General features: G+C 36.1%; 1 protein-coding gene and 1 long non-coding RNA gene across 5 annotated transcripts in view; both read right to left on the bottom strand.

The window, feature by feature from the left end:
* Positions 1 to 10,233: 10,233 nt before the first annotated feature.
* On the bottom strand, positions 10,234 to 11,522 carry LOC131506711 (uncharacterized). Of its 2 annotated transcripts, XR_009259104.1 has the most exons (3): positions 11,397 to 11,520; positions 10,788 to 10,866; positions 10,234 to 10,328 (listed from the first exon to the last, which is right to left on the bottom strand). It is a non-coding gene; the product is annotated as an uncharacterized LOC131506711 (long non-coding RNA). The 2 variants fall into 2 exon arrangements; XR_009259103.1 differs by lacking the exon at positions 10,234 to 10,328 and having other exon boundaries at positions 10,637 to 10,866; positions 11,397 to 11,522.
* A 190-nt stretch (positions 11,523 to 11,712) lies between these two features.
* LOC131506708 (disintegrin and metalloproteinase domain-containing protein 18-like) overlaps positions 11,713 to 22,374 on the bottom strand; it is a 136,721-nt gene continuing 126,059 nt past the window's right edge. For all 3 annotated transcript variants that reach the window (XM_058720596.1, XM_058720595.1, XM_058720594.1), the window contains one exon: positions 11,713 to 11,896. In XM_058720596.1, coding sequence (XP_058576579.1) covers positions 11,851 to 11,896 — 46 coding nt within the window. In that variant the 3' untranslated portion in view covers positions 11,713 to 11,850. The remainder of the gene's footprint in view (positions 11,897 to 22,374) is intronic.

The raw sequence follows: 22,374 nt of genomic DNA, 5'->3' as shown, positions 1-22,374 counted from the left end.
GTCAATCTTTTACAAAGGGGCAAGAATATGCAATGGTGACAAGAGAGTCTCTTCAACTAACAGTGTCAGGAGAACTGGACAGCTGCATGCAAAACAATGAAACTAAACCACTTTCTTACATCATACACAAAACTAAAGTCAAAATGTATTAAAGACCTAGATGTGAGGCCTGAAACCATAAAAATCCTAGAATAAAGCACAGCAGTAATTTCTCTGATATTGGCTATAAGAACATCATTGATTTTAATACGTATATTGATCTATTGTGGGATGCTGATAGTTGGGGAGATTATGCAAGCATATGGACAGAGCTACTTGGAAAATCTCTATTTGCCATTTGATTTCGCTGTGAACCTAAACTGCTGTAAAAATAAAGTCAATTAAAAATGTTTTTACAATATTTAAATTTTGTCAGTTGGGTATTTTTTTTTCATGTTAAAACTGATTAATTCGAATCTTAAATTCTATTGGTTTAACTGTTAGGAAAACTAATATCACTTTAAAAGTGTAAAACTACAAAATTATTGCTCAATTGAATTAACTTATAAAATTTAATTTCTTTATAAAAAGAGATCTGTAATATGTACTTGTGAACAAAAGTAGCTATATTCTTTATTTCCTGCTTCCAAGTTTTGTCTGAAGAGAATAAAAATTAGTTGCTTTAGTTCAAGGTAGCAATGAATAACGATGAGATTATATGGGCACAATGGTTAAAATATGAAACAAAAAATGATATTAAAGTATACTTGTGATTTGAATTACATACATTTGGAGCTCAAATGATAAAATCTTGGTATGAATAAAGTTAAATTTATAATTTTATAATTTGGGTTTTTTTTTGTTTTGTTTTTTGTTTTGGTTTAATTCTTATTTTTAAAATTTTATTTCCAGTATAGTTAACATACAGTGTTATATTAGTTTCATAGTGGTTCAACAATTCCATATATTACTCAAGTGCTCATCAAGATAAGTGCACTCTTAATCCTCTTTACCCGTTTTACCCATGCCCCCTACCCACCTCCCTTTAGGGAACTATCAATTCATTTTCTATATTTAAGTCTGTTTTTTGGTTTATCTATGTTTCTCCTTGTACAACAGTGTTTTCTAATCACTTGTAACTATGTCTCAAAGCGAACTATATATATATAATATATACATATTTACATATATATGTACATATATACGTATATACGTATTGAGTTTATATATATAAAATATATGTATATACGTATATTTATCTATAAAATATATGTATATACGTATGTGTATATATATATATAATCTCAATACAAACATAAATATAATTTTTTTATTTTTTAAAAGTTTGAGGGGGGAGGGGGAGGGGCAGAGAAAGATGTAGAGAGGGAATCTTAAGCAGACCTGGGGCTCAATGTCCTGAACCATGATCATGACCTGATCAAGTGTCAGATGGTTGACTGAGTCACCCAGGCACCCTGATGTAATTTCTTAATCTTTGTAAGTATACGTGATTTTTTCATTTTTGCCTGATGTATTCTATTTTATCCTATCATATTCCACTGTATAATCTGCTATCTAAAACTCTCTGATATTCAGATTATTGTCAATTAATGGGCTCTAGACTTCTGGTTTTAAAAAATAGAGCAAAAAGAAAAACCTTTTAAAATGTCATATTTTATGAAAATGTAAAATAATTATTGACATACCTGATACCCCATTTTAACAGGCATTTAATGGTCATAACTAGTCCAGTATCAGATGACATTATTATAATTTTGACGATATTAATTAGAAAAATAGTTGTTCATGAAGGTTCTCTAAAACTATTAAAAGAATTAGGAAAAAAATCTGTAGAAACTTTGTCCAAATAACAAACTAGATTCTTAAGACAAAATTAATAAATTAAATCAAAATTACAACCAAAATAATAACTGTCAATGAATTTAATATCCTCATTAAGAGACAAGGATCCTTTAACTTAAATTATATATACATATATATATATATATATATATACATACACCTATATATATATATATACACCTATATATATATATATACACCTATATATATACACCTATATATATATATATATATATATATGACACAATCCAATTGATTAGAAGAGTCTACCTAAATGAAAGTTTTATATATTATAAGAAATAACTGGAAATATATGTGCAAAGCAAATTTCAAAAGTAGATTTAATTATCCTTGGATCAATTATGAGGTGTCCATACATGACTTCTACTCTGGCCATTATAAATTTAACTGACTCAAACCCAATACAAATTATAAAACAGCACAAAATAGTTGAAAACTATGTAAAATATTGCAATAAATGTAAACAGTCCACATTGTATATTTTTAAGTTAGAACTTATATTTCTGAAATTTTATTTAAAAATCAAGACTTTCTGACACAAATCTGGCTTTTATATAATAGATATGCTTAAAGCCGAATTATCAAGCCAGTCATTTGAAATTAAATTTCAAAAATGGAATATTTTTGAATTTCCATAGAAATTTGAAAACACTTCTTTATACAGTTTCTGGAAAATTTTAAACATTAAAACACTTCTTTATACAGTTGCCTTGTTACTCTATAGTGCCTTTTGATGCACAAAAGTTTTTAATTTTCATGAAGTCCAATTTGTTTGCTTTTGTTACCTGTGCCTTTGATGTTATATCCAAGAAATCATTGCCAAATTCAACATTGTGGAGCTTTGCCCTGTGTTTCTTAGAAGACATTTATATATTTTTTAATGTTTAACTCTTTGATCATTTTGAATTAATTTTTGTATGTGGTGTTAGGGAAGGGTATAATTCCATTTGTTTGCATATGGATACTTATTTATCCAGCACCTTATGTTGAAAAGATTTTCCTTCATGAGTTCTGACAGCCAGCGGGATTTAACATCTGGAATGTTAAAAGTCAACAGCTTTGCTCTCGGAGAGTGGGGAGGGCTAGAGGATGCTGGGAGGGAGAGTTGTTGAGCCCCGAAGGACAGAGCTCATCCTGGGAACAAAGGCGCTAGCAAGTGCCATTTCCCTCTCCCATCCCCCAGCCGAAATTCCAAAGAGAACCAGTTCCAGTCACCGAAATTGCTTGCACCATGCAAATGCCTAACACTATGCTTGTATGATTGTTTTTATCTTATCTAACTTAAGATCCATCCCTCCAACCGGCCTGCCTCCCTCCCAGTGCTATTTAAGCCTGCCCCTCCCGCCCCTGCGCACCTTGGAGATCCACCCCATCTAATACGCCCTTGGCCAGATCCCATCAAAGCAGCATCACAAGCCTGGCAGTGTGCAAGCAGCCCAGACAGGGTCCACACTCCTCCACAGTGAGTCCTGCCCCTGGGAGAGGGAAAGATAAGGTACACACCAGTCTGACTGTGGCCCCAGTAGTGGGTTGGGGGCAGGCATCGGGTCTGACTGCTGCCCTGCCCACCAACACAAGTTTCTCTGGACAGCACAGAGGAAGTGCCCTGCAGTTTAGAGCTAACTCAGGGACTATCCAAAATGATGAAACGGAAGAATTCTCCTCAAAAGAAACTCCAGGAGGTAGCGACAGCTAAAGAGTTGATCAAAACTGATTTAAGCAATATAGCAGAACAAGAATTTAGAATACTGGTCATAAAATTAATCACTGGGCTTGAAAAAAGCATAGAGGACAGCAGAAAATCCATTGCTACAGAGATCAAGGGACTAAGAAATAGGCATGAGGAACTAGAAAATGCTATAAATGAGGTGCAAAATGGAGGCAGCCAGCATGGATTAAAGAGGCAGAGGAGAGAATAGGTGAATTAGAAGATAAAATTATGGAAAAAGAGGAAGCTGAGAAAAAGAGAGGTAAAAAAAATACAAGAGTATGAGGGGAGAATTAGAGAACTAAGTGATGTAATCAAACAGAACAAAATCTGTGTCATAGGAATTCCAGAAGAAGAAGAGAGAAAGGGGCTGAAGGTGTACTTGAACAAATCATAGCTGAGAACTTCCCTGATCTAGGGAAGGAAACAGGCATTGAAATCCAAGAGGCACAGAGAACTCCCTTCAGATGTAATTTGAATCAATCTTCTACATCACATATCATAGTGAAACAGGCAAAATACAAGGATAAAGAGAGAATTCTAAAAGTAGCTAGGGATAAATGGGCCCTATTTACAAATGTAGACACATAAGGGTAGTAGCAGACCTATCTACTGAAACTTGGCAGGCCAGAAAGGAATGGCAGGAAATCTTCAATGTGATGAACAGGAAAAATATGCAGCCGAGAATCCTTTATCCAACAAGTCTGTCTGTCAGAAGAGAAGGAGAGATAAAGGTTTTCCCAAACAAACAAAAACTGAAGGAATTCATCATCACTAAACCAGCCCTACAAGAGATCCTACGGGGACTCTGTGAGTGAAATTTTGCAAGGACCACAAAGTACCACAGACATCACTACAAGCATGAAACCTACAGATAACACAAAGACTCTAAACCCACATCTTTCAATAATAACATGAATGTACATGGACTAAATGCTCCAACCGAAAGACATAGGGTATCAGAATGGATAAAAAAACAAGACCCATCTATTTGCTGTCTACAAGAGACTCATTTTAGACCTGAGGACACCTTCAGATTGAAAGTGAGAGGATGGAGAACTATCTATCATGCTACTGGAAGTCAAAAGAAAGCTGGAGTAGCCATATTTATATCACACAAACTAGACTTTAAATTAAAGGCTGTAACAAGAGATGAAGAAGGGCATTATATAATAATTACACGGTCTATCCATCAGGAAGAGCTAATAATAATAAATGTCTAGTACCGAATACAGGAGCTCCCAAATATATAAAACAATCCAAACATAAGCAACCTTATTGATAAGCATGTGGTAATTGCAGAGGACTTTAATACCCCACTTACAACAATAGATAGATCATCTAGACACAGGATCAATAAAGAAAAAAGAGCCCTGAATGATACATTGGATCAGATGGACTTGACAGATATATTTAGAACTCTGCATCCCAGAGCAACAGAATATACTTTCTTCTCGAGTGCACATGGAACATTCTCCAAGATAGATCATATACTGGGTCACAAAACAGCCCTTCATAGGTATACAAGAATTGAGATCATACCATGCATGCTTTCAGACCGCAATGCTATGAAACTTGAAATCAACCACAGGAAAAAGTCTGGAAAACCACCAAAAGCATGGAGGTTAAAGAACACCTTTCTAAAGAATGAATGGGTGAACCAGGAAATTGGAGAAGAAATTAAAAAATATATGGAAATAAATGAAAATGAAAATACAACAATCCAAACGCTTTGGGACGCAGTGAAGGCAGTCCTGAGAAGAAAATACATTGCAATCCAGGCCTATCTCAAGAAACAAGAAAAATCCCAAATAAAAAAATCTAACAGCACACCTAAAGGAAATAGTAGCAGAACACCAAAGACACCCAAACCCAGCAGAAGAAGAGAAATAATAAAGATCAGAGCAGAAATAAACAATATGGAATACAAAAAACTGTAGAGCAAATCAATGAAACCAAGAGTTGGTTTTTTGAAAAAATAAACAAAATTGATAAACTTCTAGCCAGGCTTCTCAAAAAGAAAAGGGAGATGACCCAAACAGATAAAATCATGAATGAAAAAGGATTTATTACAACCAATCCCTCAGAAATACACGGAATTATCCGGGAATACTAGAAAAAGTATATGCCAACAAACTGGACAACCTGGAAGAAATGGACAAATTCCTAAACACCCACACACTTCCAAAGAACTCGAACGGGAAGATATAGAAAATTTTAACAGACCCATAACCAGCGAAGAAATTGAATCAGTTATCAAAAATCTCCCAACAAATAAGAGTCCAGGACCAGATGGCTTCTCTGGGGAATTCTACCAGACATTTAAAGCAGAGATAATACCTATTCTTCTCAAGCTTTTCCAAAAAATAGAAAGGGAAGGAAATTTCCAGACTCATTCTATGAAGCCAGCATTACTTTGATTCCCAAGCGAGACAGAGACCCATCAAAAAAAGAGAACAACAGGCCAATATCCCTGATAAATACGGATGCAAAAATTCTCAACAAGATACTAGCAAATTGAATGCAACAGCATATAAAAAGAATTATTCACCATGATCAAGTGGGATTCATTCCTGGGATGCAGGGCTCATTCAATATTCACAAATCAATCAATGTGATACATCACATTACTAAAAGAACCATATGATCCTGTGAATTGATGCAGAAAAGGCATTTGACAAAATTCAGCATCCTTTCTTAATAAAAACAATTGAGAAAGTTGGGATAGAAGGAACATACTTAAACATCATAAAAGCCATTTATGAAAAGCCCACAGCTAACATCATCCTCAATGGGGAAAAACTGAGAGCTTTTTCCCTGAGATCAGGAACACGACAGGGATGTCCACTCTCACCGCTGTTGTTTAACATAGTGCTGGAAGTTCTAGCATCAGCAATCAGACAACAAAAGGAAATCAAAGGAATCAAAATTGGTAAAAATGAAGCCAACCATTCACTTTTTGCAGATGACATGATATTATACCTGGAAAACCAGATCGACTCCACCAAAAGTCCGCTAGAACTGATACATGAATTCAGCAAAGTCGCAGGATACAAAATTAATGTACAGAAATCAGTTGCATTCTTATACACTAACAATGAAGCAACAGAAAGACAAATAAAGAAACTGATCCCATTCACAATTGCACCAAGAAGCATAAAATACCTAGGAATAAACCCAACCAAAGGTGTAAAAGATCTTTATGCTGAAAACTGTAGAAAGCTTATGAAGGAAATTGAAGAAGATACAAAGAAATGGAAAAACATTTCATGCTCATGGATTGGAAGAATAAATATTGTTAAAATGTCAATACTACCCAAAGCAATCTACACATTCACTGCAGTCCCAATCAAAATTTCACCAGCATTCTTCTCGAAGCTAGAACAAGCAATCCTAAGATTTGTATGGAACCACAAAAGATCCCAAATAGCTTAAGTAGTATTCAAGAAGAAGACCAAAACAGGAGGCATCACAATCCCAGACTTTAGCCTCTACTACAAAGCTGTAATCATCAAGACAGCATGGTATTGGCACAAAAACAGACACATAGACCAATGCATTAGAATAGAGACTCCAGAGCTGGACTCACAAAAGTATGGCCAACTAATCTTTGACAAAGCAGGAAAGAATATCCAATGGTACAAAAGACAGTCTCTTTACTAAATGGTGCTGGGAGAACTGGACAGCAACATGTAGAAGGATGAAACTAGACCACTTTCTTACACCATTCACAAAAATAAACTCAAAATGGATGAAGGACCTGAAAGTGAGACAGGAAACCATCAAAACCCTAGAGAAGAAAGCAAGAAAAAACCTCTTTGACCTCAACCTCACCAATTTCTTACTCAACACATCTCCAAAAGCAAGGGAATTAAAAGCAAAAATGAACTATTGGGACCTTATCAAGATAAAAAGCTTCTGCACTGCAAAGGAAACAATCAACAAAACTAAAAGGCAACTGATGGAATGGGAAAAGATATTTGCAAATGACATATCGAATAAAGGGCTAGTATCCAAAATCTGTAAAGAACTCACCGAACTCCACACCCCAAAAAACAAATAATCCAGTGAGGAAATGAGTGGAAGATATGAATAGACACTTAAAAATTTTTTTTAATGTTTATTTACTTCTTAGAGAGAGAGAGACAGAGCATGAGCAGGGAAGGGGCAGAGACAGATGGAGACACAGAATTCAAAGCAGGCTCTAGGCTCAAAGCTGTTAGCACAAGCCTGATGCGGGGCTTGAACTCACTAGCCATGAGATCATGACCTGGGCTGAAGTCCGATGCTTAACACACTGAGCCACCCAGGTGCCCCAAATAGACACTTTTCTAAAGACATCCAGATGGCCAAAAGACACATGAAAAGATGCTCAATGTCAGTTCTCATCAGGGAAATACAAATCAAAACCTCACTGAGATACCACGTCACTCCAGTCAGAGTGGCTAAAATGAACAAATCAGGAGAATATAGATGCTGGAGAGGATGTGAAGAAACAGGAACCCTCTTGCACTGTTGGTGGGAATGCAAACTGGTGTAGCCACTCTGGAAAACAGTGTAGAGGTTCCTCAAAAAATTAAAAATAGATCTACCCTATGACCCAGCAGTAGCAATGCTAGGAATTTACCCAAGGGATACAGGAGTGCTGATGCATAGGGGTACTTGTACCCCACTGTTTACAGCAGCACTTTCAACAATAGCCAAACTATGGAAAGAGCCTAAATGTCCATCAACTGATGAATGGATAAAGAAATCGTGGTTTATATATACAATGGAATACTACTTAGCAATGAGAAAGAATGAAATCTGGCCATTTGTAGCAACGTGAATGGAACTGGAGAGTGTTATGCTAAGTGAAGTAAGTCAGGCAGAGAAAGACAAATACCACATGTTTTCACTCATATGTGGATCCTGAGAAACTTAACAGAAGACCATGGGGGAAGAGAAGGGAAAAAAAAAGCTAGAGAGGGAGGGAGGCAGACCATAAGAGACTCTTAAAAACTGAGAATAAACTGAGGGTTGATGGGGGTGGAAGGGAGGGGAGGGTGGGTGATGGGTATTGAGGAGGGCACCTGTTCGAATGAGCACTGGGTGTTGTATGGAAACCAATTTGACAATAAATTTCATATTAAAGAAAAAAAGTTTGTCCTTTCCTCATTGAATGGTCTTGCCACTTTCTCAATAATTTGATCATATATGTGAGAGTTTATATCTATACTCTATTTTCATCCATTCGTCCACATGTCTGTCAATACTATTTTTTATTTTTGTGGATTTGTAAATAGTTTTGAAATCAGGAAGTGTGAGTTCTCCAACTTTTCTCCTCTTTTTTCAAGATTTTTTTGGCTATTTGGGATCCACTGAAATTCCACATGAATTTTAGGATATGTTTTCCTATTTCTCCAAAAATATCACTTTGATTTTGATAGAAATTCCATTGAATCTGTAGACCTCTGTGGGTAGTATTTGCATCTTGTCAATCAATCCATGAACAAGGATGTCTAATCTTAACTTCTTAAAGCAATGTCTTATAGTTTTAATCTTCTTTGACCTCTTTGGTTGTTTATACATAAGTATTTCATTATTTTTGATGCTATTGTAAATAGAACTGTTTTCTTTTTGGATTTGTTATTGTTATGTATATAGAAATGTAGCTGATGTGTTGGGTGTTGATTTTGTATCCTGCTGAAATTTTGCTGAGATTTTTTTTTTTTTTTTGCTGAAATTTATTAGGTCTAACAATTTTGGGGGGCATCTTTAGGATTTGTATGTATAAGATTGTATTATCTTTGGACAGAGAAAATTTTTCTTTGTAATTCGGATGTCTCATTTCTTTTTCTTGCCTATTCTGTCTAGAACTTCCAGTACTTTATTGAAAAGAAGTGGCAAAATGGGCATCTTTGCCTTCTTCCTGATTTTAGAGGATTTTAGTCTCTTACTTTTGAGAATGATGTTAGCTACAGGTTTTCATATGTCTTTTATTATTTTAAGGTAGTTTCCTTCTGTACCTACATATTGTTTTTGTCATGAATTGGTGTGCATTTTGTCAAATGCTTTTTTGACATGATCACGTGTTCTTTTCCTTTATTCTGTTACTGTGGTGTGCTGCATTGATTGCTTTTGTTTACCGAACTCCATGATGCATTTCATAGCTACATCTGCTACTAACTCTATAGGAAACAAACCAATAACATATTTTTAGTATCCTTCCTTTATCCTATTGTTTGAGAATAAAAATGTATAGTTTTCCTTCTACATTCTGGATATCATATAATGGTTTCACCATGTATCATTACTCAAGACCAAAATCTGCGTTTCAACAATGTAATACACCTGCACCTTACTGGTTATAACAGAAATATATAAAAAATAAGTTCTTTGCATTATAGCTAAGCATTAAAGACTCACAATATACTGATAGGGTAGGCATGGTTCTACTTTGCTCATTTTATAATAAGGGAACTAAAGAGAGATGTTAGCTTTATTTTGATACATAGCTACTAAGTGATGGAGATTTGGAAGCATCACTCCCTTTAACACATTTCAACTTTTTCACCAGTATTTTACATACTTCTCTGTTTCAGTGCCCAGATATCTTTTGCTAACCTTTCTAATTAATACTAAAAATTTGCATGTACCGCAAAAAGCTCAGGTTGTGGAGCCAAATGGAGTGTGTTTGAATCTCAACTCTGGCACCTATCAAGCAGCCCCATGTGAGTCATTTTTCACTTCTGAACCTCCTTTCCTTCTTTGAAATCTAGAGAAAATAGAATCTCTCAGGATGGGTTGTTTTTAAAATTTATGATCATATATATGTAATATACACACATTTACCCTAGAAGCAATGATTCAGTGGTAGCTAATTCAGTGCAGTGGGACTTTATGAAACAGCTACCACAATAATCAAATGTATTTGTATGATCCCACTTGTATAAGAATATTTAAATTACATATTATTTTATAGCTAAAAGGTCCAGTAAAATGTACAGCCCTTTTGTGAGCCACAATTATGCTTATATACCACTTGGGAAATACTTACTAAAAATTAAATATCAAAACACTTGCTCTCATTCAGTTATTGGAGCTCTTTGACAAAGTAAATATGAATACAAATAATTTTGTAAATGATTATGTGTGAATTGATCTGGACTACTGATCTCATGTAGCCCAAAAAATAAAATACCCAGAAAATACAAAGAATGATTTATTTGCATACATTTAAGAAACTTTGCCATCATCAGTGTTTGCCCCAGTCTTCCGTGGCACTGTAATTTGTAGAAGTGATGTTTCAGGATCTGCAGTAAGGAAAACACCTGTAAGCATTCCCCAGTGCCTGCCAGCATCCTTATTCTTCACTGGTCCTGCCACTTCACATCACTCTTTGAACTTCCACGAACTCATACATACACACACACACACACACACACACACACGCAGGCACGCTCCCACCACGGAATCAGACTTTGCGCATTCCAGAAGAGGCTACCTAGAAATGGGACGTGACCCTACCATCTTCCAGAGACACTTTGGGACTTGCTGACCTCCGCCCCAATAGGTGAAGAAGAGCTGCTCTGGGGACCCCACCTCCCAGAAGCGGCTCGCCCCCTCCTCCAAGTGCAAGGTCAGGCACGTGAGGACAACTGTCCCAGTCCTGTTCTGAGCCCTCCCAGCAGCAGGCCCCGCAGGATCCTGACTCTAGGCGGGCTCTGACAGGACGCAGGGCTCCCCCCAGCCGGGCACAGGGTTCTGGAGCAAGCTTCTGGAGCCCGCCACGCCCACAGGCTCTGCGACAGGTGACCCTCTACGGAGCAAGTCCTACACTCACGATGGCCGGCGGAGGTCAGCCGGCCCAGGCCTGAGAGGATCAGCAGGACAGGCAGCATTGCGCGTCCTGCCGGCCTTGCCACGGTAATGGCGGTTGGCTGCGGAATGGCGGCCGCTCGCGCGCGGGGTTCTGAACTCCCTACTGGCAGGGCGGGGGTGGGGGCGAGGGGGGGCAGTGGGCTTGGGGGGCAGCGCGGGCGACGGGGAGGTGGGGGAGGGGCACGTGGTTTATTCCCACCCCGCCCCTTCTGCTGACCCGCAAGCGCAGCCGCAGCCCCGGGAACCTGCCCACTGGGCGCTGGAGGGGAGAGGCAAGCTGGCCTGGTGCCCACGTGGGCTTGGGTTTTATTTTCCAGAACGAGAACATCTGAAACGCATTTAGGGATTACGTAAGGGTCATAAAGTGAAGTTTTCTCCTCTGGAAATGGACCATCTGCTGGTGAAGTGCTTGGCTGTTACCAGTAGTCCACGTCATAGTTTTCTGGCACAACGACTGAATTACTGTAGTGAAGAAGAACAAAATGGAAATTCACAATACGGTTAGTAGCAGACAGTTGTCTGTTTTAACCGTGGCTACTGCGGAGTTCTATTTTAAGCCTCAGGTCACAACACATACGTGCAAAGGAACACAAACACAAAATGAAAAATCAATTCTTTTATAGATAAGTTTGTTTCTTAGAAAACTAAGAAGTCCAAATAAAACACTTATCAAATGTAAATATGTGTTTATTATTTTAGTATTGATTTACAACTTAAGCATGAGGCACAAGAATTGCAGCTATGAAATGAGCAAAAAACAAAATACATTTATTCAGTTTTGCACACCTTTGTTCCTTAGAAAGGAGACTAAGTGAATGTCTAAATGCAATTTTTTCCCCCAATCAATATGGAGTTCACACGTTGAAAGGCAATAGAGTTAATCTGGAAAGAACTTCCATCTCATGTTTTAGTATACAGGTTGGTGACTTGCCTAATTTCAGTTTCTTCTTCAAAATTTATTTTCCATTGTAGTAAAATTCAACTAACATAAAAATTTACCTTCTTAACCATATTTAAAGTGTATATATAGTTTATTGCTACAAAGCATATTCACATTGTTGTGCAAATGTTACCACCAGCAATCACCAGAACTCTGTATCTTGCAAAACGGGAACTCTATATCCATTAAACAAGTCCCTATTCCCACCCCCCCAAACCCTGACAATGACAATTCTCATTTCTGTCTCTAGGAGTTTGACCTCTCCCGCTACCTCACATAAGTGGCCTCATACAGTATTTTTCTTTCGTGACTGGCTTATTTTATTCAGCATAATGGCTTCATTATGCTCCTGTTGTAGCATATTACAGAAGTTCTTTCTTTTTAAAAGCTGAATAATATTCCATTGTACGTGCATACCGCATTTTGTGTATCTGTTTATCTGTCATGGACACGGGTTGCTTCCACCTTTTTGCTACTGTGAATAATGCTGCAATGAAATTGGCATACAGATATCTCTTCTGGATCCCACTCTCAATTATTTGGATATCTACTCAGCATATCAACAGAGTAAAAAGCAACCCCCCAAAATGGGAGAAAATATTTGGAAATAATATATCTGATAGGGGATTAATATCTAGACTATACAGAGAACTCCTGAGATTCAACAACAAAAACAACCACCTGATTAAGAAATGGCCAAAGGACTTGAATAGACATTTCTTCAGGTAAGATACGGAAATGGCCTATAAGCACATGAAAAGATGCTCAAATCTCTAATCATCAGGGAAATGCAAATAAAACCCACAAAGAACTACACTCTCACATCCCTCAGGATGGCTACTATCAAAAATGAGGAGATAAGTGTTAGCGAGGATATGAAGAAATCAGACCACTTGTACATTATTGGTGAGGATGTAAAATGGCACAGCCTCTGTAAAAGTTCTTAAAGTAGAATTACCTAATTTCATTTTCATAAGAGCTTTTTTTACAAGACATTCTTAAATTTTCCTTTCATGAAACTTGTGCTTTTATACCTTAAAATCAATACCTGTAGACAAATTCAAATACTGATTGCTTTTCCTGTTTGTAAACATAAACACAAAAATAAAGATGGTTTTTTAAAAAGTTTAATTCCCATACTTCTTTCTAAATATTTGTTTTGGTAGCAATTAATATAATATGTAATTCTAAAATAGACATGTCTATTTATTTTACTAAAATATTTACTTCTTAACCATGTGGTTTTGGGGGGATTGATATAAGTATATAAAATACTCGAAGGGGCGCCTGGGTGGCTCAGTCGTTTAAGCACCCAACTCTTGATTTTGACTCAAGTCACGATCTCACAGTTAGTGAGTTTGAGGCCTGCGTCCAGCTCTGTGCTGAGTGTGGAGCTTGCCTGGAATTCTCTCTTTCTCTCTCTCTCTGCCCCTTGCCTGTTTGTGCTCTCTCTCAAAATAAATAAAACATTAAAAAAATACTTGAATATTTATAAATAATAATGCTTATGTAATAAGTTTATTAATTAACAATTATTATTGATATAATTATGTTATTATATTGATAATATAATAATTACTAATAATGTAATTACTAATTGTGAATATTTAGATATATAAATATAAATATTTGAATACATACTATAAGTCAAGCAGTATGCCTGTGTTATCAAAATACAAAGAATATCATCCATGTATCCAAACAGGTCAAAGACTAACAGGAAACCAGATATGCATAAGAAATTCATTGTTAGCATAATATACAATGTTCTCCTGGAATGTTGCTAGTTTGTTTTCTCCACATATATTAAATGTAGCTACAGAAAGGATGTCATATCTGAGATTTGAACCATAATTGGATGAGTGAATGACTTGTATTGAGCCAGTAAATGTTCTCCTAAGAATAATATTAAATAATCCAAAAACTTTAAGTGTGGATGAATGATATTTTGTTTCAGAAAAGTAACTTATAATAGTCCTGGAGATGGTGAGATAGAAATGATGAGGACTGGAGACAGCAAATCCAGTTAGAAGTGTTTTCCATAGTTTAGGCCAGAAATGTCAACATCCTCACAGCTAAACCCTGAGGGGGAAAAATATAAATATGAGAGGTATTTTGGAAACATAATTAAAAATAGTTGGGGCGCCTGGGTGGCTCAGTCTGTTGAGCGTCCGACTTCAGCTCAGGTCATGATCTCATGGTCTGTGAGTTCAAGCCCAGAATCAGGCTCTGTGCTGACAGCTCGGAGCCTGGAGCCTGCCTCAGATTCTGTGTCTCCCTCTCTCTCTGCCCCTCCCCTGCTCATGCTCTGTCTCAAAAATAAATAAAAATATTAAAAAAAAATTAAAATTAAAATTAAAAATAGTATCTCTGTCAACCCACTAAAAATCCTCTTCACAAATATAGAAAGGAATAAAACAATTTTATTATTAAGTGTTAGACCTGACTGTGTTGGGCTAAAGGGATTGTAAAGATAGAACGAAATCTCACCCTTTTATATAACCAGGCAGATATAGTCCATGTCACACATGCTAACTGTCTTTATCCAAAATACAAATAAAACTTTCTATTTCTTTAGGATAACCAGGAAGTTGCAGCTTGGAACTAGACATCAAGGTTAAACTCCCAAGGAGCCAGGAAGATAGGAAGCTATCTTCCTTAATGTTTATGTTTGTAATAGACAGATGCCTACAAAATCCTTAAGGAAAATATTCCTGGAGTGTAAAGCTGACAAATTTTATTTAGTTTTCAAAAAGAATTACATATGTCCCAAAGAGACAGAGAAAGGATGAACAATTCCACGTTTTCTAAAGGAAATAATCTAAGAAAAGGGTGTGTGTGGGTGGGGGAGGTACTTCCTTTCATGTGTGGTGCCAGGGAAAATTGATGTTTTGTTTCATAAATTTGTATTTACCTTTACAATATATAGGGAGCCAAATAGGTGCACTGACTAATTTGCTATGAAGCTTGTTAAATTGTTAAAGTCACTAGGCAACTGAGATGATGGTGCCACAAATTTTAGGAGAGGCAGATTTGTACAGTAGTTGGGAGATAATCAGTTGGGTTGAAGATTTGTTGAATTTGAGGTCTTTGTGGATGAACAAGGGGATTTTTCATAGTTTAGGCCAGAAATGGCAAGTCCTTATAGCTAAACTAAGGACCTAGATGAGTCTGCATCCTTATAATTTGAGTTGAACATCTAAAAAGGCAATTTGAAGGAAAGAGAGTGAATCAGTCAATCTAAGAAACATATAGAGAAAAAATGGATGTCCAAAAGCAATTTGTGGACCATACAGATAATTTCAGTGACTAAGGGAACAGAAAGAAAGAAAATGAAACTGATAAAGAATGAAAAGTACAGCAAGTTAGGAATTAGAAGAAGTTAACATTATGGTGATTTTGTTAAATGGTTTTCTTGAATCTGTTGAGCTGATCTTTTAAATATCCAGTCTACTATGGTAAATTATTGATTGAACCTTGTGTTCCCTGGATAAATCACATTTGGTTATGATATGTTATTCTTTTTTTTTTTTTTAGTTTATTTATTTATTTTGAGAAAGAAAGCGTGAGCAGGGGAGGGGGAGAGAGAGAAGAGAGAGAGAGAGAGAGAGAGAGAGAGAGAGAGAGAGAGAGAGAGAGAAAGAGAGAGAGAGAGAGAGAGAGAGAGAGAGAGAATATTAATCCCAAGGAGGCTCCTCACTGCCAGCACAGAGCTCCACAGGGAGCTCAAACTCAGGAAGCATGAGATCATGACCTAAGCTGAAACCAAGAGTCGGATGCATAAGCAACTGCGCTACCCAGGTGCCCTGTTATTCTTTTTTATATAACATTGGATTCAGTTTGAGGGATACAAATTGATGTGTATTTTTCTTGTGTTATTTATTTGTCCCTTGTATCGAGGTAATAGTATCTTCTTAGAAGGAGTCTGGAAGTGTGCTAAAATATGTGGGAGATTTTGTATAACATTGGTATTATTTATTCTTTTAATGTTTGGCGTAATTTACCAGTGGAGCTATCTGGGTTGGAGACTATAGATTTTCAACTGCAAATTCAGTTTATTTATGGATAGAAGCCCATTCAGGTTCTCCATTTCTTACATTTGTTTGGCTTGTTTTGATATTTAGATTTTCTTTCAACTTAAAAAAATGTTTTTAATGTTTTATTATTTGTTTTTGAGAGGCGGGGAGGGGCAAAGAGAGAGGAAGACACAGAATCCAAAGAAACCACAGGATCCAAATTCCAGTTAGTTAACATATAGTGCAATGTCAGTTTCAGGTGTAGAAATCAGTGGTTCATCACTTACATACAGCACCCAATGCTCATCCCAACAAGTGCCCTCCTTAATGCTTATAACCCATTTAAGCCATCCCCCTGCCCGCCTCCCCTCCAGCAACACTCAATTTGTTCTCTAAAGTTAAGAGTCCTTTTTATGGTTTGCTTCTCTTCCCGTTCCCCCCACCCCCTTCCCCACTCTGTCTCCTACCATGTTGATCTGTCTTGTTTCTTTTGTTCCTGGAGAAGAAATGACACCTCTCCCAGTTGCTCTCCAAGAAGGGGGAACTGTGTCTCTCTGTGTGTCCAAGGGGATCCTCAGATTTTGCCTTCTGTTCCCGGGCCATATGCTCTCCTTCTTCATAGGATCACTGCAGCACTTTCAAGCCTCCATACAAGTCATGCCAGGACCTCTAAAATTCCAGCCATTGAGTCTTGCTGAATTTAAAAACTCAGGACTATCAGCCCCACTCCTTTTCCCAGGCAATGGCTTTGGGGAATTGTTTTCTTTGTATGATCCCCTGTGTTTTCCTATTTCTTTCTCTTTCTCTTGCCTCTCTTCATGACCAGTGCTCCCTCCCCTTAGCAGCACCCACTATCCATTTCTCCCACAAATCACGTCTCCACACCTCCTACCTTCCATGATGTGTTTGGCCTCATCTCTCCATCTAGTTGTGAAGTCTGTTCTGTCAGTCCTCAGATGGATTTCTTGGGTGTTCAGAATTATTTGATATTTATCTAGCTGTGTTTGAGGGAGAAGGCAAGCCTAGGGTCCTACTAGGACTCCACCATCTTAATTCCTCCCCATTTCTTTTTCAATAAGCTTCGATGGTTCAGTCTTTCAGGAATTTGTCCATTTCATTTAGGTTGTCAGACTGTTTAGTATTAACACTTTTATAATATTTCCTCAGTATTTTTTCATTGTCTATAGCATCAGTAATGAGGGATCTTCTCTCATTCTAGACACTGGTATTGTTGTTGTCTACTGTCTCTTTATTCTTACCAGTGTAGCTACACAGTTAGTACTTTTCCAAAAAGATCTTTCCCAAAACATAGTTTTTTGTTTCACTGGTTTCATTGTTTTCCTGTTTTCTATTTTGTTATTGCTGTTTTCTAAATTTCATAATTTCATTTCCCTTTTATATGGGGTTGAATTTGTTCCTCTTTGTATACTTTCTTTGTGCGGAAGCTAATGTAGTTGATTTAAAATTTCTTACCTTTCTGATATAAATTATTAATAATATAACTTTTCCCCAAAGTACTGCTATCTATCTATCTATCTGACAAATTTTATCATGTATTTTTATTTTCAATTAGTGTTCAAATATGTTCTAATTTTTCTGTTTATTTTTTTCTTTGATCAGTGAATTACTGAAAAATATGTGGCATACTTTCCAAAACATTTTTGTATAATTCTATTTGTTCAGAGTACATATTTCACATGATCTGAATCTGTTTGAATTTGTTACTTTTTCAAGGCACACTTTAGGGCTAACTTGTTAAATGTTTCAGGTGCATTTGAAACAAATGCGATTTCTGGGGCGCCTGGGTGGCTCAGTCGGTTAAGCGTCCGACTTCGGCTCAGGTCGCGATCTCACTGTCCGTGAGTTCGAGCCCTGCGTGGGGCTCTGGGCTGACTGCTCAGAGCCTGGAGCCTGTTTCAGATTCTGTGTCTCCCTCTCTCTCTGACCCTCCCCCGTTCATGCTTTATCTCTCTCTGTCTCAAAAATAAATAAACGTTAAAGAAACAAATGCGATTTCTGCTGCTGTAGTGAGGTCTTCTAAAAGGTCATGCTGCTAATTAGTGTTTTTCAATTCTTTTATATTCTTACTGTTTTTCAGTCTGCTTATATTGAGAGAGAGAGAGAGAGAGAGAGAGAGAGAGAGAGAGAGAGAGATGTTGAAACTTCGAATTATATTTGTGACTTTTTCTCTTATGCAGCTCATAATAGAGTTTCAAATATATAAAACAAAGTCTGTTAGAACTGAAGGAATTATATGTGCTCTTAAAGACTATTCTTTTATTATGATTATAATGATCAAGTTATACTCTTGTTATAATATTTCTTCTTCAATGTTGGCTGACATAAATATAGCCTCTTTAGCTTCCTTTTGGTTGGTGTTAGCATGGTAGATATTTTACTTGTAACACATTTGTTTCTTTAGACTGAATGTGGATTTCTTGCTGAGAGCATATATTTATCTTGATTCTTATCCAATTTTACATTTTCTGTTATTTAAAACATTTTTTTTAGTTTATTTATTTATTTTTGAGAGAGAGAGAAATAGCACAAGCAGGGGAGGGGCAGACATAAGGACAGACAGAATCCCAAGCAGGCTCTGCACCATCAGCACCTAGCCCAATGTGGGGCTTGAACTCACGAACAGTGAGATCATGACCTGAGCCAAGATCGAATTGGACCAAGCTTAACCACTGTGCCACCCAGGTGCCCCACATTTTCTGTTTTTTAGGGTTTTTTTAATTGGTGTATTTAGACTAAAAGTAGTTAGATGAAATTAGTATTAGTATTTATAGACTAAATTTATTTAGATAAAATTTATTGACTCTGTATGGTTGAGTTTCAATATAACACCTCGCTATATATTATCGTTGTCATTCTTTTTATCCTCTTTTCTAGATTCTTGGGAATCATTTAATAGGCTTTTGGGGGGGCAAATGTTAATTTTGCTTAATTTTTTGAAATACTTATAGATTTATAGGAAGTTTAAAATTTTTTACTGGGAGATTTAATGTGTGTATACACAAGGATAAAAAGGTATCCTTCACTTGGTTTCTCCTGATGGTAAAATCTTGCATGATTATATTACATTATCAAAGCCAGGAAATTGACATTGGTATATTCCACAGAGTTAATTTAGATTTTATCATTTTTTACATGCAATGACTTGTGTTTATATGTGTATTAATGTATTCTATCTTATTACATGTATAAATTAGTGTGTCCAACACCAACATCAACATATAGAATTGTTCCATCACCACAAAAAGCCATACAATCCCTACTTGGTACACCTACCTGCCTTACTCCCAATTCCTAATCCCTGGCAACCACTAATCTGGTCTCCATTACTATAACTGTAATGCAAGTACTTTATATAAATGGTATTGTATGGTAGCTCTTGAACTTTGTTTTTTTCTCTCATGTAATTCCCTTAGAATCATCAAAATTGCGTTATGTATTAAATATTAATTTCTTGCTATTCCTGAGTAGCTTCCGCAGTATGAATATTCCACAGTTTGTTAAACCAGTCATCCATCAAAAGATCAATTGGATAATTTTTATCCAATTTGATCAATTGGATAACTAAATATTATAACATTGCTATGGATGTTCATGTACAGTATTTTTGCATAAATGTAAAAGTCCTCTCTAGGGTAAATACCCAAAAGTGAAATTATTGGGTTGTATGATAAGGCTGACAAATTGTAATCATAGTAGCTATGTGGTTTTGCATTTCCTCCAGCAATGTACAAGTGATCCAATTTTCTGTATCCTCATCAGTATTTACTATATTAATATTTTTTATTTTAATCAATCTATTGGGGGAAGTGTGATATTATCTCATTGTTGTTTTAATAATTACCCAAGTAACTAATCATGTTAAGTATAACTTAATATGCTTGCTTGCCATCTGTACATACTCTTTAGTCCATTCTTGCTCACATCTTTGTCTTTTTCTAACCCCACATTTTTTCAACTGTTGGTGAACTTTTAAAATATAGATATAAAGTCTTTGTGGGATATTTGGTTTGCAAATACATTCTATCAGACTGAAGCCTGTATTTTTACCTTTTTAACAGGATATTTTTCAGATCAAATATATTTAATTTGTATCACATACAAATTTTTCTTATGGATCATGATTTGTTCTCATATGAAAGAAATTTTGATCTTGTCCTACATCTGTAGAGTTTTTTATGTATTCATTAGAAAGTTGAATAATTTAACTTATTAAATTTATGTCTACGATCCAATTTTTGACCTTCTATTTTTAAGTAGTTTCATATTCATAGCAAGTTGCAAAGACATGTACAGAAAGCTTTCATGTACCCCTTACTCAGCCTTTCCCATGATAACATTTTGGCTAACTATAGTATAATATGAAAAGGCAATTTACATTAACACAACCTACAGAGATTGCTCAGATTGCACAATTTAGACATGCATGCATATGTGTGTATGTTTATGTCCAGGTAGTTCTATGCAACTTGATCACATGCGTAGTTTGATGTAATTATAACCACATCAAGATACAGAACTGTACCATCACCAAAAGTTTTGTTGCTACTCTTTAACGGACATACCCGCTCTCTCCGTTATCCCTATCTCTTGGCAACTACTAATCTATCCTCAAAAACTGTCATTTTTAATATGACAAGAATTTTATATAATTGGAATCATAGTGTATCCAACTTTTTGAAAAAGGCTTTGTTTCACTTAGGATAATTCCCTTTAGTGTTCTCAAAATTGTTTCTATTAATACTTTTTTCTTTTATTACTGTATAGTGTGTGGTGGTATGGGTTTACCACAGGTTGTATAATGATTTATTCATTGAATGACCTTAATTTCCAGATTTGGAGTATTCTGTATTATGGTGTTATGAACATTTGTGTTCAAGTTTGTGTGAGAGAATGATTTTCATTTCTCAGAGATAAATCTTCAAGAGTGAAATTGTTGGATTGGTAGCTCTCTCAAGGTAAGTGATTTATTGGGAACAGAAAGTGAAGAAGTCCAACCTTAAGGACACTGTCATACACTATGGAGATTATATTGGTAAACAATTAATTAATATAAGGCTGGAAGCTATTGAGAACAAGCTAAATTACAGATCATCTAAACTTTTAACAGAGAGAACCAGGAAAAGAGACAGCTAAGAAACGTCCTTTTGGGTTCAGAAAGAAACAAGCCTCAAAGACTACTCTTGCAAAAGCAATTGGATCTAATTGGATCAGACAATAGGGCAATTTGTGCCGTCACTATTAGCCTTTTATGTGATGAAAAATCTTTTGATATTTTTTGAATATATTCCTATGATACATGTTGAGGATAGAAATACACAATACTTTAAGCTACCAATTCTCTAATTACTTTATAAACTCAGTAAGAATCAAGAGAGGATATTCATGTACAAATAAAAAAAAGCATTAGTAAACTATATATACGTGTATATACAACTCCTGTAAAAGATAAAATATAAGCAAATAAGGAAAAGAGGCCAAATGACATGAAAGTAATTTCTGTGTAGAAAAAAATGGTGCAGCCCAGATGAAAATAAAGATTTGCAGCCTCACTAATAACATTTAAAAAATATATGAGAAACACAATATTAGACACAATTACCATCTCCTATCTCACATACAGAAAGGGAGGAAAACAGTAACAGACTCTTAAAGACGGAACTGAGGGTTGCTTGAGGCGAGATGGATAGGGGGATGGGCTAAATGGGTGAGGAGCATTAAGGAGGGCAGTTGTGGAGATGAGCACTGGGTGTTATATGTTAAGTGATGAATCACTGGGTTCTACTCCTGAAACCAATACTATAATGGATGTTAACTAACTTGAATTTAAATAAATAAATCAAAAAAGAAAAAAAAAAGAAAGAAAGCTGGGATGTACAAGAGACTTTAAAACAAAGACTGTAATAGAGACAAAGAAAGGCGTTATATAATGACAAAGGGGTCAATCCAAACAAGATATATGCACC

Source organism: Neofelis nebulosa, chromosome 3 (genome assembly GCF_028018385.1).
Source record: "Neofelis nebulosa isolate mNeoNeb1 chromosome 3, mNeoNeb1.pri, whole genome shotgun sequence".
In the NCBI taxonomy this organism is placed as follows: domain Eukaryota; kingdom Metazoa; phylum Chordata; class Mammalia; order Carnivora; family Felidae; genus Neofelis; species Neofelis nebulosa.
Note: the sequence above shows the minus strand (reverse complement) of the source record. Positions and strands in the feature narration are given on the sequence as shown.